At 29.0% G+C, this 23958-nt stretch overlaps 1 protein-coding gene across 1 annotated transcript; it reads right to left on the bottom strand.

Moving 5' to 3' along the window:
- Nucleotides 1–122: 122 nt before the first annotated feature.
- Nucleotides 123–15606, bottom strand: LOC145263811 (pancreas transcription factor 1 subunit alpha-like). The gene is made up of 2 exons (XM_080120875.1): nt 14620–15606; nt 123–2822 (listed from the first exon to the last, which is right to left on the bottom strand). Exons 1-2 carry the CDS (start codon nt 15059–15061, stop codon nt 2629–2631), a joined length of 636 nt encoding a protein of 211 aa, XP_079977001.1. The 5' UTR covers nt 15062–15606; the 3' UTR covers nt 123–2628.
- Between the last annotated feature and the right edge of the window lie 8352 nt (nt 15607–23958).

Below are 23958 nucleotides of genomic sequence, written 5' to 3'. Positions count from 1 at the left end.
CATATATATATATGTGTATGTATATATATATACATATATATACATATATATATGTGTATATATATATATATATATATACATATATATATATATATATATATATATATATATATATATATATATATATATATATATATATATATATAGCCGTTCTTCTTATCTTTCTCAAGCACAGTCTTCCTTTCTATGTTGGTTTGGAAAAACTGTAAAGTTTTTTTGTTTTTTTTTTTAATATTAGGCTTTCTCTGTGTAGCAGCCAAATGAACTAAAGAAAATGCTATTCGTTATGGGCTCCGAAACGCGCGTAAGACGGCAAAAAAGAAAATGTAGACATTCGCATGGAAAAAAAGTAAAGAAAATAAACGAGTGTTTTTCATGAAAGTCAGACTGAGCTGACTTTCATGAAAAACACTCGTCTAGCCAAAACCACTATCAATAATTTCCCCCCCACTCTTTATCCGTCCCTAAACCTAAACGTAGATTCCATGAACAAAGCTTCTTTCTTAACCTTTATCCTCGAGTGGTATCTGGTCTTGATAAGTGGTTATGCCTATGTAAAAAAAAAGAAAGGACTACACCCCTGTGGAACTCTGTTCCATTTTCATGCTTTCGAACTGACTACAATATGGTTGTCTTCAAGTCCAATGTGAACAAATTCTTGATGAGCCATTCCCTTAAGTAATCCAATTTACCAAATTTTCACGATTAACGATTACTAAGATATTTTCACATCGACTACAGTACACTCATCACCCTTATTAATAATAAATGACGAAATGCTATATTCCAAATTTCAAGATGTTGACCCTCTTACCGTTTATTTCTTTAAGTACGTTGACACTCACAATTTTGGCAGTTAATTTTTGAATTTATTCCACCCTTAACTCATCAGGAGAAAAGGAACTTATCAACCTAAATAAAAAAATAAATAAATATAGCCATGATTACATCTTGAAATTTGGAAGATAGAATTTTATTGTTTATTTGTTATATGCTCTGTAGTACCATTGAGCTTCATAAATTAAAGGACTAGTAGAAATAAAAGGTGAAATATAATTGAATAAACACATTCCCCCATAAACATATATAGAAAGATATATATCTATCTAAAGATATATGTATGTGTGTGAGTGGGGGATAAGCGTTTTTTACTTATAGTAAAGCAATAATATTTTATAAAGCTTAGCTTTTGATTACGTTACCGACAATGCGGAAAAATATGTTAACTAGGTAACCCTAAGTCCGTATGGCAAGGTTGGAAATCACTCTCGTTTTTAATCACATTAGCCTTTACATTTTAGTGACAACAATCCTCCCTTTGAAGTGAAAAGACGTTAAAAAAAAAAAAAGCAAATGTCAATAATTATTATTAAAAAGAAAATGTTTCTTCTCGTGATGCATGCTTAAAAAGTGTCTCAACCCAAGATTTTTCGATAAAATATCTTACGGAAAAAAAACAAAAAACAACACTAGTAATACCAGTGAACATCTGAGAAGTTACAAAAAAAAATATTGGGCAGGTTTAATTATAGACAACAAACCGAAAAAGGTTGTCACGAAACAAATATATGACAAATAAATGTTACCAAAGGCAAGATAAGTTACTCTTCTACCTACCTGGATAAGTTTTTAGTGTTTTAACTAATTTTAAAGCTGTTTATGAAGTTTAAAACGCAAGTAGTGCCGAGCGCGTAAGTTAAAACGACACCAAAGATGGTGGGCATAAGGCTGTAACCTTTGAAATATAGATAATCTCTCAAAGCTCGAAAATAAAAAAATACTAATAGAAATCCACCAAATCCATCATCTATTACTGTGACGTTCATTGTGTGGATTCATAGCGGTATTTTGTTTTATTTTTGAGTTTAAAGCGATTCTCGCGACTGTCATGTTTGACATTTTTGTTGTCGTTTTAACTTAAGGACTCAATGCTACTTGCGTTTCCCAATTGAATAAACGCTATGAAATAAGTTAAAACACCAAAAACTTATCCAGGTAGGTAGAAGAGTAACTTATCTAACCCCTTGAGAACATTTATTTGTTATATTGTTATATTGTTTTAAACCATTTTTTTCGGTATGTTGTCCATGGTGAAACATGCCTAAGCGGTTAATAATTTAAATAAATATTTCATCTTGAGAAAGAAAATATCCTCAAGTTTTTGTGTCACTCGGAAAATGAAACTCCTTAAAAGTCCGTCAAAAGAAATGAAAAAGAAATAACCCACAAATTCATCGTGATTGAAAAAAAAAAGGAAAGAAAAATGATTTCTAGATGCTCCAATTCGATATCGTTTTCATTTCAGTAAATCAAATTTTAGTAAAAATGTTCTATCGCCAAATGTCAAAATTGTTCATAATATTATATGTATTTATATATATATATATAAGTCTCTGTGTTGGTATGTACAAAACGAAGTCTGATGACGCTTTTAATATTGTAAATCCTCAGAAATAAATAAATAAAATAAATAAGTAACAATATCCGGAAGCAGTAAGCTATCACTTCCGGTATGGATGAATGAGATCAGCAAAGAGTGTTATTATCTTCAGAATAATGTTTCTTATTTTGTTTTGTTTTGTTTTTTTTCTTTTATACAAATGGCTGCCGGGCGACAGCGTATGAAGATCATAAATCCAGGGTTGATTCTAATAAACTTGGACAATCTGTAGAGAGTTTATTTTCTCTGGGATCTTCAGGAATCCAGATTTTGGCTACCATTGTGTTGTTGGGGCCTAAGTGTGGCTTCTTCTCGTCTTTCCAAGATAAAGAATGTCCTTCCAAGGGGGGTAAGCCGTAACGGTCGCTCTCGTCCGTTAAACCTAGAAAGAATGAAAACAAAAAGAAATCTTAAAGATTTGCGTTCAGTTTTTTTTTTTTTTTTTGTTTCAAACAATCATTTCAGGAAATAACAAATTCTCATCACTTTAAAATAATATAGAACTAAATTATTTATCTATCTATCTATCTATCTATCTATTAAATAAAAGGAGCTTTGTCTGTGTGTGTCTGTGTGTGTTTGTTCCCTATGTACTCTAAAACGGCTGGGCCAATCCTTATGAAATTTCACACGGAGGTACTTAATGTGTCTGGCAGTGTCCTTAGATAGAAATGCTTTATTACCACACAATGCTACACATAAAACCAACAGTAGGTTCTTTGATATGACAGGGGCGCGTTCGAAATGAATGTTTCTGTTTCAAGCACAATTTCACCATCATATTTTACTTTTTCATTTTAAACTTAAATTTGAGCCATAAATCACCGCACAAGCAGTAAAGCCAGGCATATCAAATCAACAGTAAGTTCTTTGATATGACAGGGGGTGCGTTCGAAATGAATGTTTCTGATTAGAGCACAGTTAAACCATGACACTTGACTTTTGCCTATTAAACTCTAATTCAAGCTGTTATATATAAAATTTAAAAAAAAAAACAGTAGGTTCTTTACAGTGCAATGTTGACTACAATTTACTGTGAACTAAGTCACTGTGGGAAGTACACCACGATGGATCCCCAACTAAAGACGGCAATCGATTTAACTGAAAATAGTAGACTTCACCAACTTTGATGACAATAAAAGCATGTGTGAAACGTTCGTTGATCATCATTCAATCCCGGGCAACGTCGGATCTCTGTGCTAGTATTTAATAGTTCTTTCACAATATTAGAATTGCCTATCTAATTTAATTTTAGGCAAATTTTGCACAAAATTATTACAAAAGGATAAATAATTTAGACAATTTTCAAAAGGAAAATTGTTACCAAAATCATTTCATGAATATAAGTAACATTTCGTTTTTCTTTTTTCACGAAAATATTTGATTTTCATATTGGTGAATATAAAGGTTTTTATATGAAATATAGATTTCTTTAACAGAAGAAACTAAGATTTTCATCAGATTAAATTAAGAGGTGTAGGCGAACACTATTAATCTACCAGAGAAACCTTTGTGTTAACTGAAATAAAATAATTATATATATATCATTCGATTATATATGTGAATTTAAATACACACACACCCACACACACCCACACACACACACATATATATATATATATATATATATATATATATATATATATATATATATATATATATATATATATATTGTCATGAGCATGTTTCAATCGGCTAGCTACTAGTAACCAGAGAGCTCTTCCAACAATACAGCTTATACGTAAAGAACCTAATATTTTCATTGTAAAATTTGCTTTCGTATAAGCTGTATCGAATCAAGAGGTCTCTAGTTACTAGTAGTCGACCGAAACATGTTTATGACCGTGTAGCAACATGCTTATGTAAAAACAAATCCATCATCTATCAGCGTGATGTTCATTGTGTGGATTTATATCAGTATTTTGGTTTTATTTTCGAGTTTTAAGTGATTCTCGCGACTGTAAATGTGTCAGTCTCATGTGTGAGATTTTTGTTGTCGTTTTAAGTTAAGAACTTGAAACTAATTGCGTTTTCCAATTAAAAAAAAACGCTATAAAATAAGTTAAAATGCTAAATACTTATCCAGGTAGGTAGAATAGTAACATATCTTACCATTTGGAAATATATATATATATATATATATATATATATATATATATATATATATAGTCTTGGAAATTTTTAACGTTTAAAACTATATATATATATATATATATACATGTATATATACATTCAAAAACCTATTTAATTTTTATATTTTTTATCATTCGTTGGAATACTATTTAGTCACTAAGTCATTTAATCACCTGCAATCAATGCAGGTGATTAAATGACTTTCTCCTCTCTCTCAAAACTTGATATAAGATCTAGTTTCCTACTCTAAGTTAATTTTGATAACCTATTCATGCTATAAAAAATATCTATTTGCTCTATCTAGTATATTGAGCAATTTTATTTAGCTGGGATAGTTTTATATAAAGTATTACATCGAATAATATTTTGTAAGACAGATAATCACTGGATTGGCACGCCAGTAGATTTATTGTATTTCATTATTCAGAATAATTATATATATATATATATATATATATATATATATATATATATATATATATATATATGTATATATATGTATATATATACATATATATATGTACATATACATGTATATATATATGTACATATATATATGTATATATATACATACATATATATATATATATATATATACATATATAGATATATATATATTATGAAAAAAACAACTAAAGAATCATTTACAAACATACCCATTCCTGTGTCTCAATACATCTTCTATCATATGTGATCAGTTTTCTATAATAGTCAATCATATAGGAGCCTATTCGTAACCAGACACACACACAGACGTTCGGCTTTATATTATATAATATATATATATATATATATATATATATATATATATATATATATATATATAATCTAGTTCATAAATAGAACACGAAACAATACTTTTCTTTAAGGAATACAAGTAGTGTTCATCTTGCAACAGTAAATTATATATATATATATATATATATATATATATATATATATATATATATATATATATATAGAGAGAGAGAGAGAGAGAGAGAGAGAGAGAGAGAGAGAGATTGTGCTTCTGTTTTTCTTCATTGAACCCAAATACATTGTAGAATATCCGTTTTTTAATCTTGGCTTCTTTTAGGTTTTTCAATATATATGTGCAAAATAGCAATTTTTTTTGAGAAAAAAATAACTGTACATTTTTGTATACCCTGTCGCATCATATATTTGTCGTAGATTTTTTAATTTACTTAATTTAATTAAAAAATTTTCAATTGCTATATCTTTGTATATTGAGCTTTTTATCTGAATTGCCTTTTCTCATAAATATTGATACTAATATTTACATGGACTATAATTTTACAGTATTATACAAATGTATAACCTGAAACTATTTCAAAATTTTAGTTAATATATATTTATATTTATATATATATATATTTATATATATATATATATAAATATTTATATATATATATATATATATATATATATATATATATATAAGTTTGGTGGTTAAATTTTAAATTCTGAAAAAAATCAACATATAAACACATATTCGAATTAAGAATTTATTGTTTGACAAAAGGAATATATAGAAGGGGTTAGGTTAATTTACTTAATCCATGGATTTTCAATAGTGACTCATATAATTATTGTCTTATCTCGCTTATATATATATATATATATATATTAATTGCCATATAAATTTCCTAACCATATTACTTAATCATATTCACGCATTGAGCACTGTTAAAATAAATACTGAAAATCTATAAGTAAAATATTATATATGCCTTCTAAATTTTAATTTAGGGAATATATATATATATATATATATATATATATATATATATATATATGTATATATATACTGAACAATAAATACTGAAAATTTACGCATAAAATTATATTTTCACATATTAATTCAAATATATATATATATATATATATATATATATATATATATATATATATATATATATATATATATATATATAAAGACTGGAAAAATATATTTTACAGATATATGAATATTTCCTTAATTTGCAGAGTTCAAAGAATGCATTCTTTTCAGCAAGGGAAATATATTAGCAAATGAATATTAGAATATTATATGCGAATGAATTTGCTGCTACTGGCATTAATTGAAACAGCATTGAATGAAAGCTAGTCTTAAGGAAATTTAAGTATTTCTTACTTGAGATTCCTGTTTGACAATAACTTCATGAAAAATACATTTCTACAGTCTTAAATTTGTATTCTTTTTAACAAGCTCTATTTCCTATCTTGGTTGCATTGAGCTTCTTTTATTTCGTTGGGATTGCTGTAGAAATATCAATATTTATATTAAGTCCAGATTTACAGAATATCTTGGCTTCTTAACTTAATCTTTACTGATTGTTCATGTATATATATATATATATATATATATATATATATATATATATATATATATATATATAAGGAGAGAAAGAGAGAAATGTTATTTATTTGTTTTTGTTTTTGCGGTCGTTTTTGTATGGATTCAATTATTTATACGAAAGTGCATGTTTACTTAAATGCGAGTTGAAAATAAATTTCCCTTTCGTACGCCCTCCAAATGGGAAGCGGCATATATACTATTTTTAAAATAAAATTTTCAAATGAATAATTATATTTTAAAAATAATATATATTGTTTTATTTTTTTTAATATAATTGGATAATTATACTTTATATATATATATATATATATATATATATATATATATATATATATATATATATATATATATGCCGATTGCCGCTCCCCATATCGGGTACCAATTTGGTTAAAGGGAAAATTATTCCCAACTCGTATTTAGGTAGAAATGCATTTCCATACGTAATTGAATTCATTCAGAAACGTATCGCAAAAACAAAAACAAAAACATGTATATATATATATATATATATATATATATATATATATATATATATATTTATGTATATATATACGTATATATCTACATAAATATATACATATATATATACATAAATATATATATATACATATATATATATATATTTATGTATATATATATATATATGTATATATAATATATACTTATATATATATATATATATATATATATATATATATAAGTATATATTATATATACGACTGTGACATATTACAACCCTTCAGTGTGGCTAGTAGTGATGATGGGATGATTCCACTATTTTTCCAGATTCCGATACAATTACCGATTTCAATTCCGATTCTTTATAAATCTCTAAATATTGAACTATAAAAGTATTGTTTTGTCCCTATTAACATAAAAACACATCTTAAATGTGCCTATATATTGTCAAACGTAAAACACACTTGCGGGGAAGTGGGGGGGGGTCTAGAGATTTTAGTTTTACTGGAAGTTTAAATCAATAAATATATTTTTATATTATTACTACTACAGTGTAAGATGTTTCTTAAACCAAAATTAAATTAAAAAAAAAATAAGTTATGGACGATTTTGGCATCGGAAAATAGGCTCAAATTTTTCCGATTCCGATACCGATTCCGATACCGATTCCGATTAATCGTTCCAAGACTAGTGGCTAGATTATAATAAGAAAGTCTTCTGGCAAAGCAAAAAGAGAGTGCGTGGTGAGGAGAGTTGAGGATGATGCGTGTATGAGCGCGTGTGGGAGCTTGTGCGTGCATGAGCTGCAAACAGTAGAGAGATAAATGTCAAAGGCGCATTGGTTTGAAAAGGTGGGGGCGTGGTGTTTGTAGAAACAGACTGGCCTACAGCAGCCAATCGCATCGCAGCTACTTATTCTCAGATCGATATTGAAAAGACGTTATTCCTTTTCTGTGTTTCCAATAGAGGAATTTCTTGGGAACGCAGCAGATGGCATGAGTCTGTTCAGGATAAAAAGGAGGAAAGAATAGAACGAGAGAAAGAAGAAAAGTTGGGAGAGGAAAGATATAGCGATGGATAGACGATAGATTTGAAAAAGAAGCGGACATTTTTTTTTTGCTCGATAGGTTTTAATAAGACGCATATTTGTGTAAACAAAGCAGAATACGCGAACAAGTATTTATAGAAAGAAATGAAAATCCAACAAGATGGATTGATATATATATATATATATATATATATATATATATATATATATATATATATATATATATATATATATATATATATTTGTGTGTAAAGAAAACAAACTACTGTATTTCAATCAGATAACAATATTATATAAATACATGTAAAAAAATGCTAATAGATCATATATATATATATGTATATATATATATGTGTGTGTAGGTGTGTGTGTAAATATGTATATATATGCATTTATATATATATACACGTATTGACATATGTGTATATATATATATATATACAAATATATATATATAAATATGCATATATATAAGTATATATGTATACATGTATATATATATATATATATATATATATATATATATGTAAATAAATATATGTGTATATGCTTATATATAAATATATATATATATAGGTATATGTTTTTTCCTAAACTTACGATTTTTACATTTTCTTAATGTTTCGATGATAAAATAAAGTTATTTGTGACTTTTCTTCCTCATCTTTTATCTAATATATATATATATATATATATATATATATATATATATATATATATATATATATATATATATCGGTCGTCATCATGAATAATTATGTTAAACGTGTTTCTTTTCTGTTTCATTTATATACATAATTTAGTATGTTGTTTTATTTGATTTTGGTTGTTATTTAATCGTTTAATTTTATTAACATTGTGTGGGAGGGAAGGATAAGAAAAGTCGTTTTTATTTATTTTTTATTTGTAGTTTATATTATTAAAATAAGTATATATATATATATATATATATATATATATATATATATATATATATATATATATATATATTAAGTAATGTGATTGATAATTTAATTGATTGATAATTAGCTCTAGGATATTTACCTATCGAGCTTATTATATATCTAAATTACAACGAGAACTTTCTCTTTCCTGTATTTTAATTAAACTAGTAATTTCACTGTTACATTGAAATACACTCAGCTATTTAGACTACTGCTCTAATCTCCTTTAAATTATATATATATATATATATATATATATATATATATATATAATATATTTATATGTATATATATGTGTATATATATGTATATATATACATATATATATGTATATATACATATATATACATATATATATGTATATATATACATATATAAATATACATATATATATATACATATATAAATATACATATATATATATACATATATATAAATATACATATATATATATACATATATATAAATATACATATATATATACATATATATAAATATACATATATATATACATATATATAAATATACATATATATATACATATATATAAATATATATATATATATATATATGTATATATATATATATATATATATATATATATATATATATATATATATATATATGTATATATATATATATATATAGTTTTTTAAATATGTATTTGGGGCACCAAATTGGTCAAAGGTAAAATTATTCCGTACTTGCATTTAGGTAAAAATGTACTTCGTATAAATAATTGAATTCATTCTAAACGTATCGCAAAAACAAAAAACAAATAACACACACACACATACATATATATATATATATATATATATATATATATATATATATATATATATATATATACACACACATATATGCTAATTGTGTTAGTAACCGTGTTGAAAGCTATTTTATTAATGTTGAATTCTACATTCTTGATTAGCATTTAACCGTCTAAGTTTAATTTTTGTATCAATCATTTCGCGACTTAATTTAGTGTTAGTGGTTAATACATTTCTTATTTCCATTGAATTATTTATATATAAGAAATAATATGGCGTTTAATGGTTCTGTTTTCAGATATATGATATTTGAGGCATCTGAATAGTGTTGCTGTTGTATGACCAATATATATATATGTATATATATATATATATATATATATATATATATATATATATATATATATTGTTATCCGTGTACAGTATTGTTTCGCTGTATCACAGCTCATCAGTGCTGCTAGACAGGCAACTATCTCAAGCCAGGATCAAATAATATATGTATATATACATATGTGTGTGTGTGTGTGTGTGTGTGTGTGTGTGTGTGTGTGTGTGTGTGTGTGTGTGTGTGTGTGTGTTATTTGTTTTTTGTTTTTGCGATACGTTTAGAATGAATTCAATTATTTATACGAAGTACATTTTTACCTAAATGCAAGTACGGAATAATTTTACCTTTGACCAATTTGGTGCCCCAAATACATATTTAAAAAACAATATATATATATATATATATATATATATATATATATATATATATATATATATATATTTCGTAAATAGCTGAATTCATTCAAAACGTATCGCAAAAGCAAAAACAAAAAAAAAATTAAGTAAATCGCGATATATCAAAACAGTCGGCGAGATAAGGAGTTTAGGCTCATTACCGTGGGGTCCCGATTTCGAATTGCGCAAGATTCATTCACCCTGATGAGTCGAGACGACGAAACACGCGTCAGTTGATAATTATCTTTTAAAAACAATATATATATTCCCCATCTTATCCCCAGGTAAAGGTAAAAATGCACGTTCGTAAATAATTGAATATGAAATCACTTTTTTATTCACCCTATTCCCTCTGTTTCACTTTTTTTTTTTACCAAGTAAGATCTATAACTTACTTGTAGTTTCATTTAATTCTTTTGCAAGCAAAATCCGATCACGCATTTTGCTAAATCCTATCCTTTGATGAGAAGGAAAGTATTTCTTTGAAACTCCGTGGATTAAGGACTATCCATTTATTTAGTGTTTCCTTTTTAAAATTAAAAATGTTTTTAACTCTTTTTCAAAGTGTTTTTTAACATGTTTTATTAACTACTAGTTCTTATATATATATATGCTTTAAACAATTATTTTATAATCACTCTACACTCTACTGCTACTGCGTACAGGCAGTCTGGCAGTCCTGTTTCACAGCAAAACGGTAATTTGTGTGGATGAATATATATATATATATATATATATATATATATATATATATATATATATATATATATATATATATATATTACTTGGAATGTGTGTATATATATATATATATATATATATATATGTGTGTGTGTGTGTGTGTGTGTGTGTGTGTGTGTGTGTGTGTGTGTGTGTGTGTGTGTGGTGAGGTGAAGGGTGGGGCCAGATAGAGAGAAAAAGAGGGGTGGGGAGGGTTAAGAGAGATGTATTCAAGAAAACATATTTTAATTGACGCCGAAAGTTTTCTAACAAATCGAATAATTGTCACACATGGATTAATTTGATAAAAGACAACAAAAAAAATCGAACGTGTCTAGCAATCAATTCACTCGCATAATCGATATCTCTATAAAACTAGCAGAACCTAGTTTTGGTATGAAAATATATGGCAATTGCGTCCTTACGATGATGAAACGTGGGAGATTCTGTCTAACTCAATTGTCATCTATTTTCATAATTTACGATAATTTAACATTGATCGCTGTTGACGTAAATAATGAAAATCTCCTCATAATATTTATGTGAACACATGAAATCAGATTTTTATATATATATATATATATATATATATATATATATATATATATATATATATATATATGTATATATATATATATATATATATATATATATATAGTAAGTAAGTAATAAAATCTAAAGTGGATGAAACGCGGAATATTAAGTGTAGCTTAATCGTCATATATATTTTATAAATTACTACCTAGCTCTACCTACGTATTGAGCACTGTTGAAGTAAATACTTAAAGTTTACGCATAAATTTATACTTTCGTATATTAATTTTATGTGAGTAAATGCAGTAGTTATATATATATATATATATATATATATATATATATGTAAAAGCGTGATATATATGTGTGTGTGTGTGTGTGTGTGTGTGTGTGTGTGTGTGTGTGTGTGTGTGTGTGTGTGTGTGTGTAAAAGCGGTATCTCCTGAAGAGGTCTCTAGTTGCTAGTAACTAGCTGATTGGAACATGCTCTTGAATGTGTATCGACATATAATTGCTTATGTTAAAACAAATAAAAAGTATATATATATATATATATATATATATATATATGAGTGTATATATATATATATATACACACACTCATATATATACATATATATGAATACACACACACACATACACACACACATATATATATATATATATATATATACATATATACATATATATATATATATATATATATAGCCAAGTGCAAATGCGATTCAAACAATTTCGTCTAATGAGACGTTCAAAATCTTAACAAGATCTCGCAATTGGAATACCTGAGTTAGTGGATGAATGTTGGCATCCGGTAGGTGCTCCATCCCCAGCTAGAATAAACTGATAAGAATATTGATAGAATATACAAAAGACACAGCATATATATATATATATATATATATATATATATATATATATATATATATATATATATATATATACGTAACGTGAGATTATTGTTTCCCAGAGGTTATATAACCGATGAAATGTAACAAGGTTAATATAAGAGGTATCAATACCGAAGTAGAACAGGTTACACTGTTTATTTGTCTTTACATAAGCAGTAATATGTTGCTACACAGTCATGAGCATGTTTCGGTCAGCTAGCCACTAGTAACAAGATTGCAAACTTTGCTTTCGTATAAGCTTAAACACCGGAAGAGATCTCTAGTTACTAGTAGCCAGCCGACCTAAACATGCTCATGGCTGTGTAGCAACAGATTACTGCTTATCTAAAAACAAATAAAGAGTATATATATATATATATATATATATATATATATATATATATATGATAATTGCGTATACACGCAGTATAATATATAATATACATCTAATATATAAGATGTATATATAACAATATATAATATAATAAATATATAATATAATATATATTTTACATATAGTATATTATATATGAAATATATAATATATATAATATATAATATATATAATATATAATATGTATATACGATATATTATAATATGTATATATATATAATATAAAATATATAATATATGTATATATATACATAATACATATATAATACATAATATATATATATAATACATAATATATATAATACATAATATATATATATATATAATATGTAATACACGCATAAATGCAACAGCATTATTAATATTATTATCATTAGTAGTAGTATTATAATTATTATTTTTGTTGTTGTTATTGTTGTTATTGTTTTCATTATCATTGTGTTGTTGTTGTTGTTGTTGTTATTATTATTATTGCTTATAATAATAATAATAATAATAATAATAATAACTAGCGGGACCTGTGGAAATTCCACAGGGGACTCATTCATACGTAATATATTAATGTTGGCATTCTGTAGATGTTCAGTGTAAATGGAGACGCTCTGATATTATTGTAGCTTTTTTGTTAAACTGCAAAAGTGTTTATTTAAGATAGCACAAACACCCAGTAAAGCGCGGTCGTAAACTACGCTTAAATATGATATTTTAATTCTTGCAGATTTCGTAGAGTTAATGTTCTATCGATTTTTATATGTTATAAAGTTGCTATTTCAAAAATAAATAAACTTGAGTTCCTGAAGCCATAATCGAAACTGAAACCAAAATTTATGAAGAATTCTTGTTAAAATTTTTTTTTTTTAAATAGATGATTTAAGTGCCATCGGCTATAATCGAAACTTGGTAAAATGATTTATGACAAGAAATAGAAGAACATAGTAATTAAACGACCCGGATGTAAGCGTGACACACAAAAGAACACACAGGCTATCGTATTAATATATCACATCACAGAAATATGTATATGCGTTTGTTAAATGGGTAAAGTTTAAATGATAGATAGATAGATAGATAGATAGATAGATAGATAGATAGATACATACATACATACATACATATATACACACACATACATACATACATACATACATACATACATACATACATACATACATACATACATACATGCATACATGACAACTGCTTACCTCGGTGACAATGAATTATGACTTTTTTTGGTTGTTCGTTAATAGAACTGTTCATATTTTCTTTGGTTTGCACGTCTGACTCGACCAGTTCGGTGAGGAAGCCGATGTAGCCGATGGCCAGCCGGAGCGTGTCCACCTTGGACAGGCGCTTCTCGTATGGCAACGTCGGAATGTGTGCCCTTAGCCCCTCGAAAGCCTCGTTAATGCTTTGCATCCTCTTGCGCTCGCGGAGGTTGGCCGCCTGCCGTTGCTGGATCTGTTGCTGGGGGCACCGACGCTTCCGGCGACGTACCTTGCCGATCCCCCCGGAGTCCGAATCACCCGTCGGTGACGGAGACGACGACGTCATATAGCTCAACTGGTCATCGCTCGGCGAATAGGCGGAAATCGAGAAATCGGGTAGAAAGTGGTGCTGGGTCGGGCCAAAATCAAGGGTTTCCATGAGCAAAAAAGCCAGCTTGATGTTGAAAGTGAGCACGCACGAATGAATAAGAATGTTGGGTGTGGTTTTGTTTGGTTTCGTTCCCCACAGGATCGGAATTTGTTTTTTGTTTTTTTTTTTTTTAGTAGGGATAAGTCAATTGTGTATAAATATGTATAAATAAATAAATATATATATATATATACATATATATAAATATATATATTTATATATATTATGTAAAATAGAATGTAGGCAAAGTGGGACTTTTCCTTCTGAATTGTAGTAGTCTTTTAGCAGGTGATTTTTTAAACGTTTATTTTTATTTAAGTATATATATATATACATACATATACTTAAACAGCTAAAAACGTATTGGTTTTCAGTGGTGTGCGCATATATTATAGTTCGATTAGATTCTTTCTACGATCCCGATGTTTTTTTCCGGGAACTTACAAACATGTACTCTTTTTTTATTTTTTGGCTATAGCTTTATATATATATATATATATATCAATGCCGATTCTTCTATTTTTTTCTTTTTTTTTACTGCAGTAAAAACATATACAAAACCTTTACAATAAATAAATGTGCATAAGATAAATACATAAATAAGTTGACTAGAGTCTTAGAGGGGGGGGGGACACATCAGCGTCTCGACGACCCCGTTGCTCGCTAAAAAAAAATGACTTTGTAGCGAAATATGTCAGTGTCTATTTATATACTTTTCACTTGATGGGGAGTGGGGTGGGGGTTACGGACGTTATGTCGAGTTTGCCTTTGTCGGTCCGGACACATCTCCGTAGGTGGGAGCAGGTCCAAGTTCCGGAGAGATAACTGCGTTTGTGTAGCCAGGGAGGGTTTGGCGAACTATTAAATTGCAGACGACGCCAATCAAGGTGTTGGCCAATCAGCTGGCGTCTAGCGGGCACATGGCGTTCGAGAAGTGACGAATCACTAGCCGGCGTGTGCCTGGCACGCTGTCGTCAACCAATCACGGCGCAGCACACTTATAGTCATATCATTTATTTTATTTGTTTTTTTTTTTTGTTTTTTTTTGTTTTTGCATGGTGTTAAATAACAATGATGATGATGATGACGACGATGATGATGATGATATTAATAACAATAATAATAAAAAGATTTGAAATGCGCCCCCGAAAAGTAAAGTTTGTTAAGTGTTTAAGATTTAAGTGTAACTTTATTTCGCTTACGGTGGGAGGTAGCAACCGGGCGAGAAAGTTTCTACTGGTACCTTCGGACAAAAGAACAAAAAAGATTTAATACTAACAATAATATCTTTTCTCTTCTTTCAAGGGTGCCGAAACGCGCACGTGTCCCATAATTTTCAAAATAACAACAAAATTTAAACCAGGACCGGTTAACAACCCATCTCTCTCTCTCTCTCTCTCTCTCTCTCTCTCTCTCTCTCTCTCTCTCTCTCTCTCATACATATATATATATATATATATATATATATATATATATATATATATATATATATATAACAAAAAGACCTTATAGCTCTTTAAAAACGCTAAGGTATATAACTAAGTACATAACAGCGTTTCGAGGTTGTTTATCTCGCTTAAAATAAAAAATAAATTAACAACAAATGTTATATATATATATATATATATATATACATACATATATATATATATATATATATATATATATATTCCTTTTTTTTCGTATATTCATATTCGTATTAAAACCCCTTGTGTCTATTAATTTAAAAAAGAAAATACAAGTTTATTTTTATATGGTTCGTGAAATTGCTTTCATCTGCAAAAGATCTAGCTAATTTGCATATTTTATTAGACATTCGTTTAAATTAATTAATTCCATATTCTTTTTTTTTTTTTTTCGGTTTTCTTATGGGATGATAATCTTTAGTTAACTAATATGCATAAAAAGGTTATAGTAAACACAAACCTCTTTCTTTATATATATATATATATATTTTTTTTTTAACCAAATACATACAAGGTATGCGTATACACATTTGGTTAAAATCTGCACAAAATTTTGTTCCTACCAAACTCATCAGTTAGTTTTTAGTCTGCAGACATGAAATTTAATATATAGGGTATTTGAATGCATGTGAAACCTTATATTTGGGTTTTAGCCGGGGAAATTCGGTGCAAAATGTGAAAATGAAAGAAATCAAATTTGCCAAATGAAGGTTGAACGACGGAATTACGAATATGCATGCGTAACGTAACAGCTATTAGTTTATATATTAATTTTTAACCTGGCATCAAACACGTCTTCATAGCTCAGACATTAACGGCAAAGGAAAAGTAAATCGTAAGCTAAAAGTTTTAGTTTCGATTCTCGGTAGTGGCGCACGCACGTGTCAGTTTTTTTGTTTTTTTTTTAAACTTTTTAAATCATTACTATATATTGGGTCCAATATAATATAATAATATAATACGAAATCTGCATTAATCAATATATTATATTTAAGCGTATTTTTCAACCGGGCAATGGCAGGCAGCCTGGTAATATATATATATATATATATATATATATATATATATATATATATATATATATATATATACATATACATATATATATATATATATATATATATATATATATATATATATATATAATTTATTGTTTTTATTTTTAGTGATATTAACAGCTTCGAAATGCTGTTATTTATTTACTTATATATATATATATGTGTGTGTGTGTGTGTGTATGTGTGTGTGTGTGTGTGTGTATACATATATATGTGTGTGTGTGTGTGTGATCTTTTTTGTCGAACTCGTACATCTGCACAAAATCTTGAACGGAACCCTTATTTACTCCACGGGGCTAGCGTGCTTTCTTTCTCGGGTAGAAGTTCTATTTAATTCGCAATTGTATTCTTATTCTTGTATTATATATATATATATATATATATATATATATATATATATATATATATATATATATATATATATATATATATATCATCAGGCATCATATATATATATCATCAGGCATCATATATATATATCATCAGGCAGCGACTTGACTATTCAAAAGTTCAATGAATAATCTTATTATTCATTGAACTTTTGAATAGTCAAGTCGCTGCCTGATGATATCTGTTGTTTGATTGAAACAAGTGGCTATTTGTAGCAGCGTGATGTGAGCATGTTTATATAACGATAAACAAGTATTATCAGCTCTTTTTATTGAGCACTATCTAACAACCTCGTTGAATTCATTAGTCCATTACTTTTGAATAAACAAACCCGAGTATATATATATATATATATATATATATATATATATATATATATATATATGCTTTGAAAATATGAGTCATTATTGAAAATCCATGGGTTAAGAAAATAAATATAATTCTTCTCCATATTCCTTGTTTCAAACAATAAATTCTTAACTTGAATATATTTGTATATATTTTAATCTACAGAATTTAACTTTAATCATTAAACTTTATATATATATATATATATATATATATATATATATATATATATATATATATATATATATATGCTGTTTTGTTTTGGTTTTAGCGATATGTTTTGAATGAATTCAATTATTTACGAAAGTGCATTTTTACCTAAATGCGAGTTGAGACTAATTTTCCCTTTTAACCAATTTGGTACCCCCACATGGAGAGCGGTATATATATTATTTTTTAAATGTAATTATCCACTGACACGTGTTTCGTCGTCTACAACTCATCAGAGTGGCTGTATCTAGCGAGATTCGAAATCGGGAGCCAACGGTAATGAGCCTAAACTCTTAACCCTGGACCATCTCGCCAACTGTCTGGATATATCTATAGTCATCCACATACAGTACTGTTTCGCTGTATCACAGCTCATCAGTGCGGCTAGATAGGCAACTACCTCAAGCTAGGATCGAAACCCGACCGCATTACGCCAATCAACAGCTGCTGTGCGGCCAGTGAATTAACGATGTTTCGACATCGTCCGAATACATAAGCTCGATATGTTTACACAAAGAACATCGCTTTATACGCCAATGGTATACCGTGTATCACTTCCCAATATGCTCAACTCAAGTTAAGGAGCATTATAGTCATCCACATACAGTACTGTTTCGCAGCTCATCAGTGCGGCTAGATAGGCAACTACCTCGAGCCAGGATCGAAACCCGACCGCCCGTACGATAGTCTGATTCCGTTACAATTTTCGATTCTGATTTTTTATAAATCTCTAAATACTTAAAATATACTTAATTCCCGATTTCCATTAAAAAAAAAACGCATGTTAAATATGTAGATATTTTCTCCAACGTAAAAATACACTTGTCGTGGATCATTTATAGATTTTAGCCTTACCTGGTAATTTAAAATAAATACTATTATATAAAACTCACCTTGTGTGTGGGAGTGAGAGTTCCTTCCTTATGGGTTCCGAAACGGCTGATTTTCGTTCGAACATTTCTGTAAAAGTCTGAGGACGCTACAGATGGCCAAAAAAAACGGTCGTGTAGCTGAAACAATAATGTAACTTAACAGAAAGATACGGTAATAAAAAATAAAACGTATATATATATATATATATATATATATATATATATATATATATATATATATATATATATATATATATATATATATACAAAACAGTTGAATTTGCACACATACATATATGACCTCAGATTTTGAAAAAGCAGCTATCACATTTCTTCACAGCCACATATTATTTGTTCACTTATATATGTTTTTTTTATTTTATCTCATTTATATAAATCTTTGTACACTACAGATAATTCCCCGATTTGGCTTGGTGACTAAAGATAGCGTTGTGAATAATTCCTAAAACAACGGATTTCCAAACCGTCTGAAACCGTCCGTATCCGTGAATATATAATCAAATTTTCACCGTTTCATAGTTTGGGCCACATTATAATGTCGGTTCAAAATATTGCTGAAAATGACTTCAAAACGGCCATTCGCTCGTTTCAGATGAATGCGATGGTTTTATTGTTGACATTCGTTTCCCCGATATCTTCTTTTTTTTTATAGGATTCATCAGTTATCAAGGCCCTGAGGCTACTCGAGGATAAGGGTTATTGAGTTTACAGTAATCAATGGGATAATATCGTAGTAGTCGTTATTGGTGGAAATTTGGTAGATTGGATTACTTAAGGGGGCGGTTCATCAAGAATTTGTTTATGTTGGACTTGAAGACAACTAAGTTGTAGTCAACTGGGAAAGCAGGAAAACGGAAGACAGTTCCACAGGCGTGCAGTTCTAAGAAAGAAGCATTGTTCGTAGAATATACGTTTTGATTTAGGCACAGTTAAAGAGTGGGGAAAGTTATTGACAGTTGTTTCAGATAGACGGGTGTTTTTCGAGAAAGGTTGGAGAGGGGGGCAGAGATAGAAGCTCAGACGAGCACTTGCCGTGGAAATAACGATAAAACAAAGACAGGCTTGCAACGTCCTTTCTGTGGGAACGAGGTTGCAGGGAAGAGAAAAGGACATCCCCCACTAAGTTACAAACTCTTTTGTACTCTGTCAAGGCAGGATACGCTGCTTCTAGCAGCTCCTGCCAAGATGTGGCAACAATACTCCATCCTTGAACGTACTTGGCTTTTATATAGATAGAGAATTGCATCAGCAGTGAGACATCTACTGGAGCGATAAAAAGATTCCACCATTCTTGCAGAGACCGTGGCAGCAGATTTGATATATGTGTTCCATTTCAGATCAGGAGTAAAGGTCAGACCTAGAAGCTTGTCAAAACATGAAGCTTCTCCAAGACGAGAGCCTTCCATTTCAATTGATGTCAGATGGGGATCGGAGCGTTGATGATGTAAAGATAGGAGCTGGGTTTAAGATGCATTAAAAGTAACCAGCCACCACTTCCCCCATTGTAGCACGCACTCAAGATCCGAGGAGAGACAATCAGAGAGAACTTGTTTTTTCCAGTAAGAATTGTTTATAGAAAAAAAAAATAGGATATTTACTTGTGATGGGAAGATTCCAAATTTTTTCCCGATTCCAATACAATTACAATTTTAAATTCACGATTGCAATGCATGCACGTCCATTCATATATATGTGGGGGGTCTATCTGTGTGTGTTTGTGTGTGTGTGCTTATGTGTGTGTGTGTGTGTGTATGTGTGTGTGTGCGTGTGTGTGTGCGCGTCTGTGTGTGTGCGTGTGTGTGTGTGTGCGTGTTTGTGTGCGTGTGTGTGTGTGTGCGCGCGCGTGTGTATGTGTTTGTGTGTGTGTGCGTGTGTGCGTGTGTGTATGTGTTTGTGTGTGTGCGTGTATGTGCGTGTGTGTGTGTTCGTGTGCGCGTGTGTGTATGTGTTTGTGTGTGCGTGTGGGAGGGGGTGTGTGTGTGTGTATGTGTCATTGAAATAATCAGCATAAGATCTAATAAGAAGATAAGTGTATCGAATTAAAGAATTGACTTCAACAGTGCTCAATACATGTGTAGAGCTAGGTAGTAAATTATAAAAATATATGTGGAAATTAAACTATACATTTTATTCTTGGCAAATGTTAGTTTATAAACAGACTAGTTAAACCCCCCACCCACCCACTAACACAATCTACTGTTCTATTAAAATACGCCCAACTTTAATAATTTCAAATTCATATTGTCTATAAATCCAGCTGTGGTAATTTTTTTAACAATTCTCCAAAAAGCTTGAAATACGACTTCTCCATTTTTATCCATCTTTTTTTTAGATAGCTCCCAACTTTTATAGTCTTTTTTTTTAAGAGCTCAGTCTTTTCTCTTTTCTATAGCGTCGAATGGTTCAGGGTCACCTGATGAAGTCTCATTGACTAAAACAGATAGCTGTTTGTAGCGACCAACTGTAACTTTTTACTTTCGAATAATGTTCCACACTTCTAACACTTTTATTGTCATCGAAATCAGTGAAATCGCTCATTCGTCAATCAACTCTATTGATTGCCTGCTCTAGTAAGGAACTCACCGCTGTGCATTGAGAGGAAGCTTCACATGCCTCCTCGTAGTGACTTAACCCATAATTCATTGTAGTCTACATTGCACTGTAGAGAACCTACTGTTGATTTTATGAAATTATTTTTAATTTTATAAAATGACTTGAATTAAGTTTAAAATGCAAAAGTCAAGTACAATGGTACAATGTTACTATAAAGAGAAGCGTTCATTTTGAAGGCACCTCTGCCTTATCTAAGAACCTACTGTTGACTATATAAGCCGAGCCATTCTGCTTGTGTGGTGAGAAAACTTCTTGAATGCAATTATGTTGGTAGATTGCATAAAAGTGTTAACTTTGACCAAAATTGGACTGTTTCTTATCTATATATATATATATATATATATAGGCCTGACGAATTCTTGCGAGAATGAAACGCGGAATATTCTGTGTAGCTTAATTGCCATATATATTTTTATAACTTACTACCTAGCTCTACCTATGTATTAAATACTGTTGAAGTAAATACTGAAAATTTACGCATAAAATTATATTTTCGTATATTGACTTATGTGATTTAATGAAGTAGTCATATATATATACATATATATATATATATATATTTCTGTAGAAATATATTTTCTAACAATATATATCAATCCTTATTTAAGAAGCTCAATGTAATTACAGAGCAACATAGAGAATAAATGACAAAAAGTTATATTCCAAAATTCATGATGTTGACTATCTTATAATTTATTTCTTTAATTCAGTTGACTTATACAATTCTTGACAGTATCTGTTTCGTAGCGCAAAATCAATCACTTAATTATTATATCAATCAGTTAATTATCATATATCTATATATTAATACGATAGCGTGTGTATTCTTTTGTGTGTCACGCTTACACCCGGGTCATTTAATTGTTATGTTCTTCTATTTCTTGTCATAAATAATTTTACCAAGAATTCTTCATAAGTTTTGGTTATGGCTGAAGGAACTCAGTATATATATATATATATATATATATATATATACATTCATAAGTTTTTATTTCGGTTTCGATTCTAGCTAATGCACCCAAGTCATATGGATATATTTTTTAATTTTTGAAATCGTAACTTTATAGCATATAAAAATCGATAAAATATTAAAAATATATATAACTCTATAAATATATATACAAAATCTGCAAGAATTAAAATATCATATTTAAGCGTACTTTACGGCCGGGCTACACAGGGTATCCCTACTAACTTAGATAAATATTTTTGCAGTTTTAACAAAAAATCTACAATAATATCAGAGCGTCTACGTTTACACTGAACCTCTACAGAATGCCAACATCAATATATTACGTATGAATGAGTTCCCTGTAGAATTTCCACAGGCCCTACTAGTATATATATATATATATATATATATATATATATATATATATATATATATATATACATACACTTGGTGTTTAGCTATATAACCAATCAGATTCAATATCACTCCTGACCACAGTAAATATTTCTATTAGTCAATGGCCTGGCTTATATTTCTGTCTCCCTTTTTCTCACCCTCTCCATCTTTTGCTTTTCAACTATTTATCCATCTATCTCCATCTCTCCCTCTATCTATATATATGCATATGTATCTGCGTATGTGTGCACGCGCATGTGAGAGAGAGAGTCCTTATGTGTTCGTGTGTTTGTGCTACACTGCTGTCAGGTTTACACTCTTGCGTGGTCTTTCGCTTGGCATCCAGGTGTGATATTAAACTTTCTTCTACATTTGAGGCAAATTTTATTTTGTCCCCATTTAGTGAAGCTGGATTATCCTCTCATTAACAACTTAACCTGTGTCTAGCTAACTCTGCATTCGTGAAGAGGGGAGAGGGGGGATTGGTGGCAAGAAAATAGGGATTCTCGTATTTGCGGGGATAGTACGCAGCAAATCAATTATTAATTTATTCCAAGGGACTTCGGAACATAAAAATTAG

Source organism: Euprymna scolopes, chromosome 39 (genome assembly GCF_053919585.1).
Source record: "Euprymna scolopes isolate OS-2025 chromosome 39, ASM5391958v1, whole genome shotgun sequence".
Taxonomy (NCBI): domain Eukaryota; kingdom Metazoa; phylum Mollusca; class Cephalopoda; order Sepiida; family Sepiolidae; genus Euprymna; species Euprymna scolopes.
Note: the sequence above shows the minus strand (reverse complement) of the source record. Positions and strands in the feature narration are given on the sequence as shown.

Coding starts and splice junctions, on each gene's coding strand:
- LOC145263811 (XM_080120875.1), bottom strand. CDS start 15,061: ATGGAAACCCTTGATTTTGGCCCGACCCAGCACCACTTTCTACCCGAT. Junction 2,823..14,619: donor CATAATTCATTGTCACCGAG/GTAAGCAGTTGT, acceptor CATTCTTTCTAG/GTTTAACGGACGAGAGCGAC.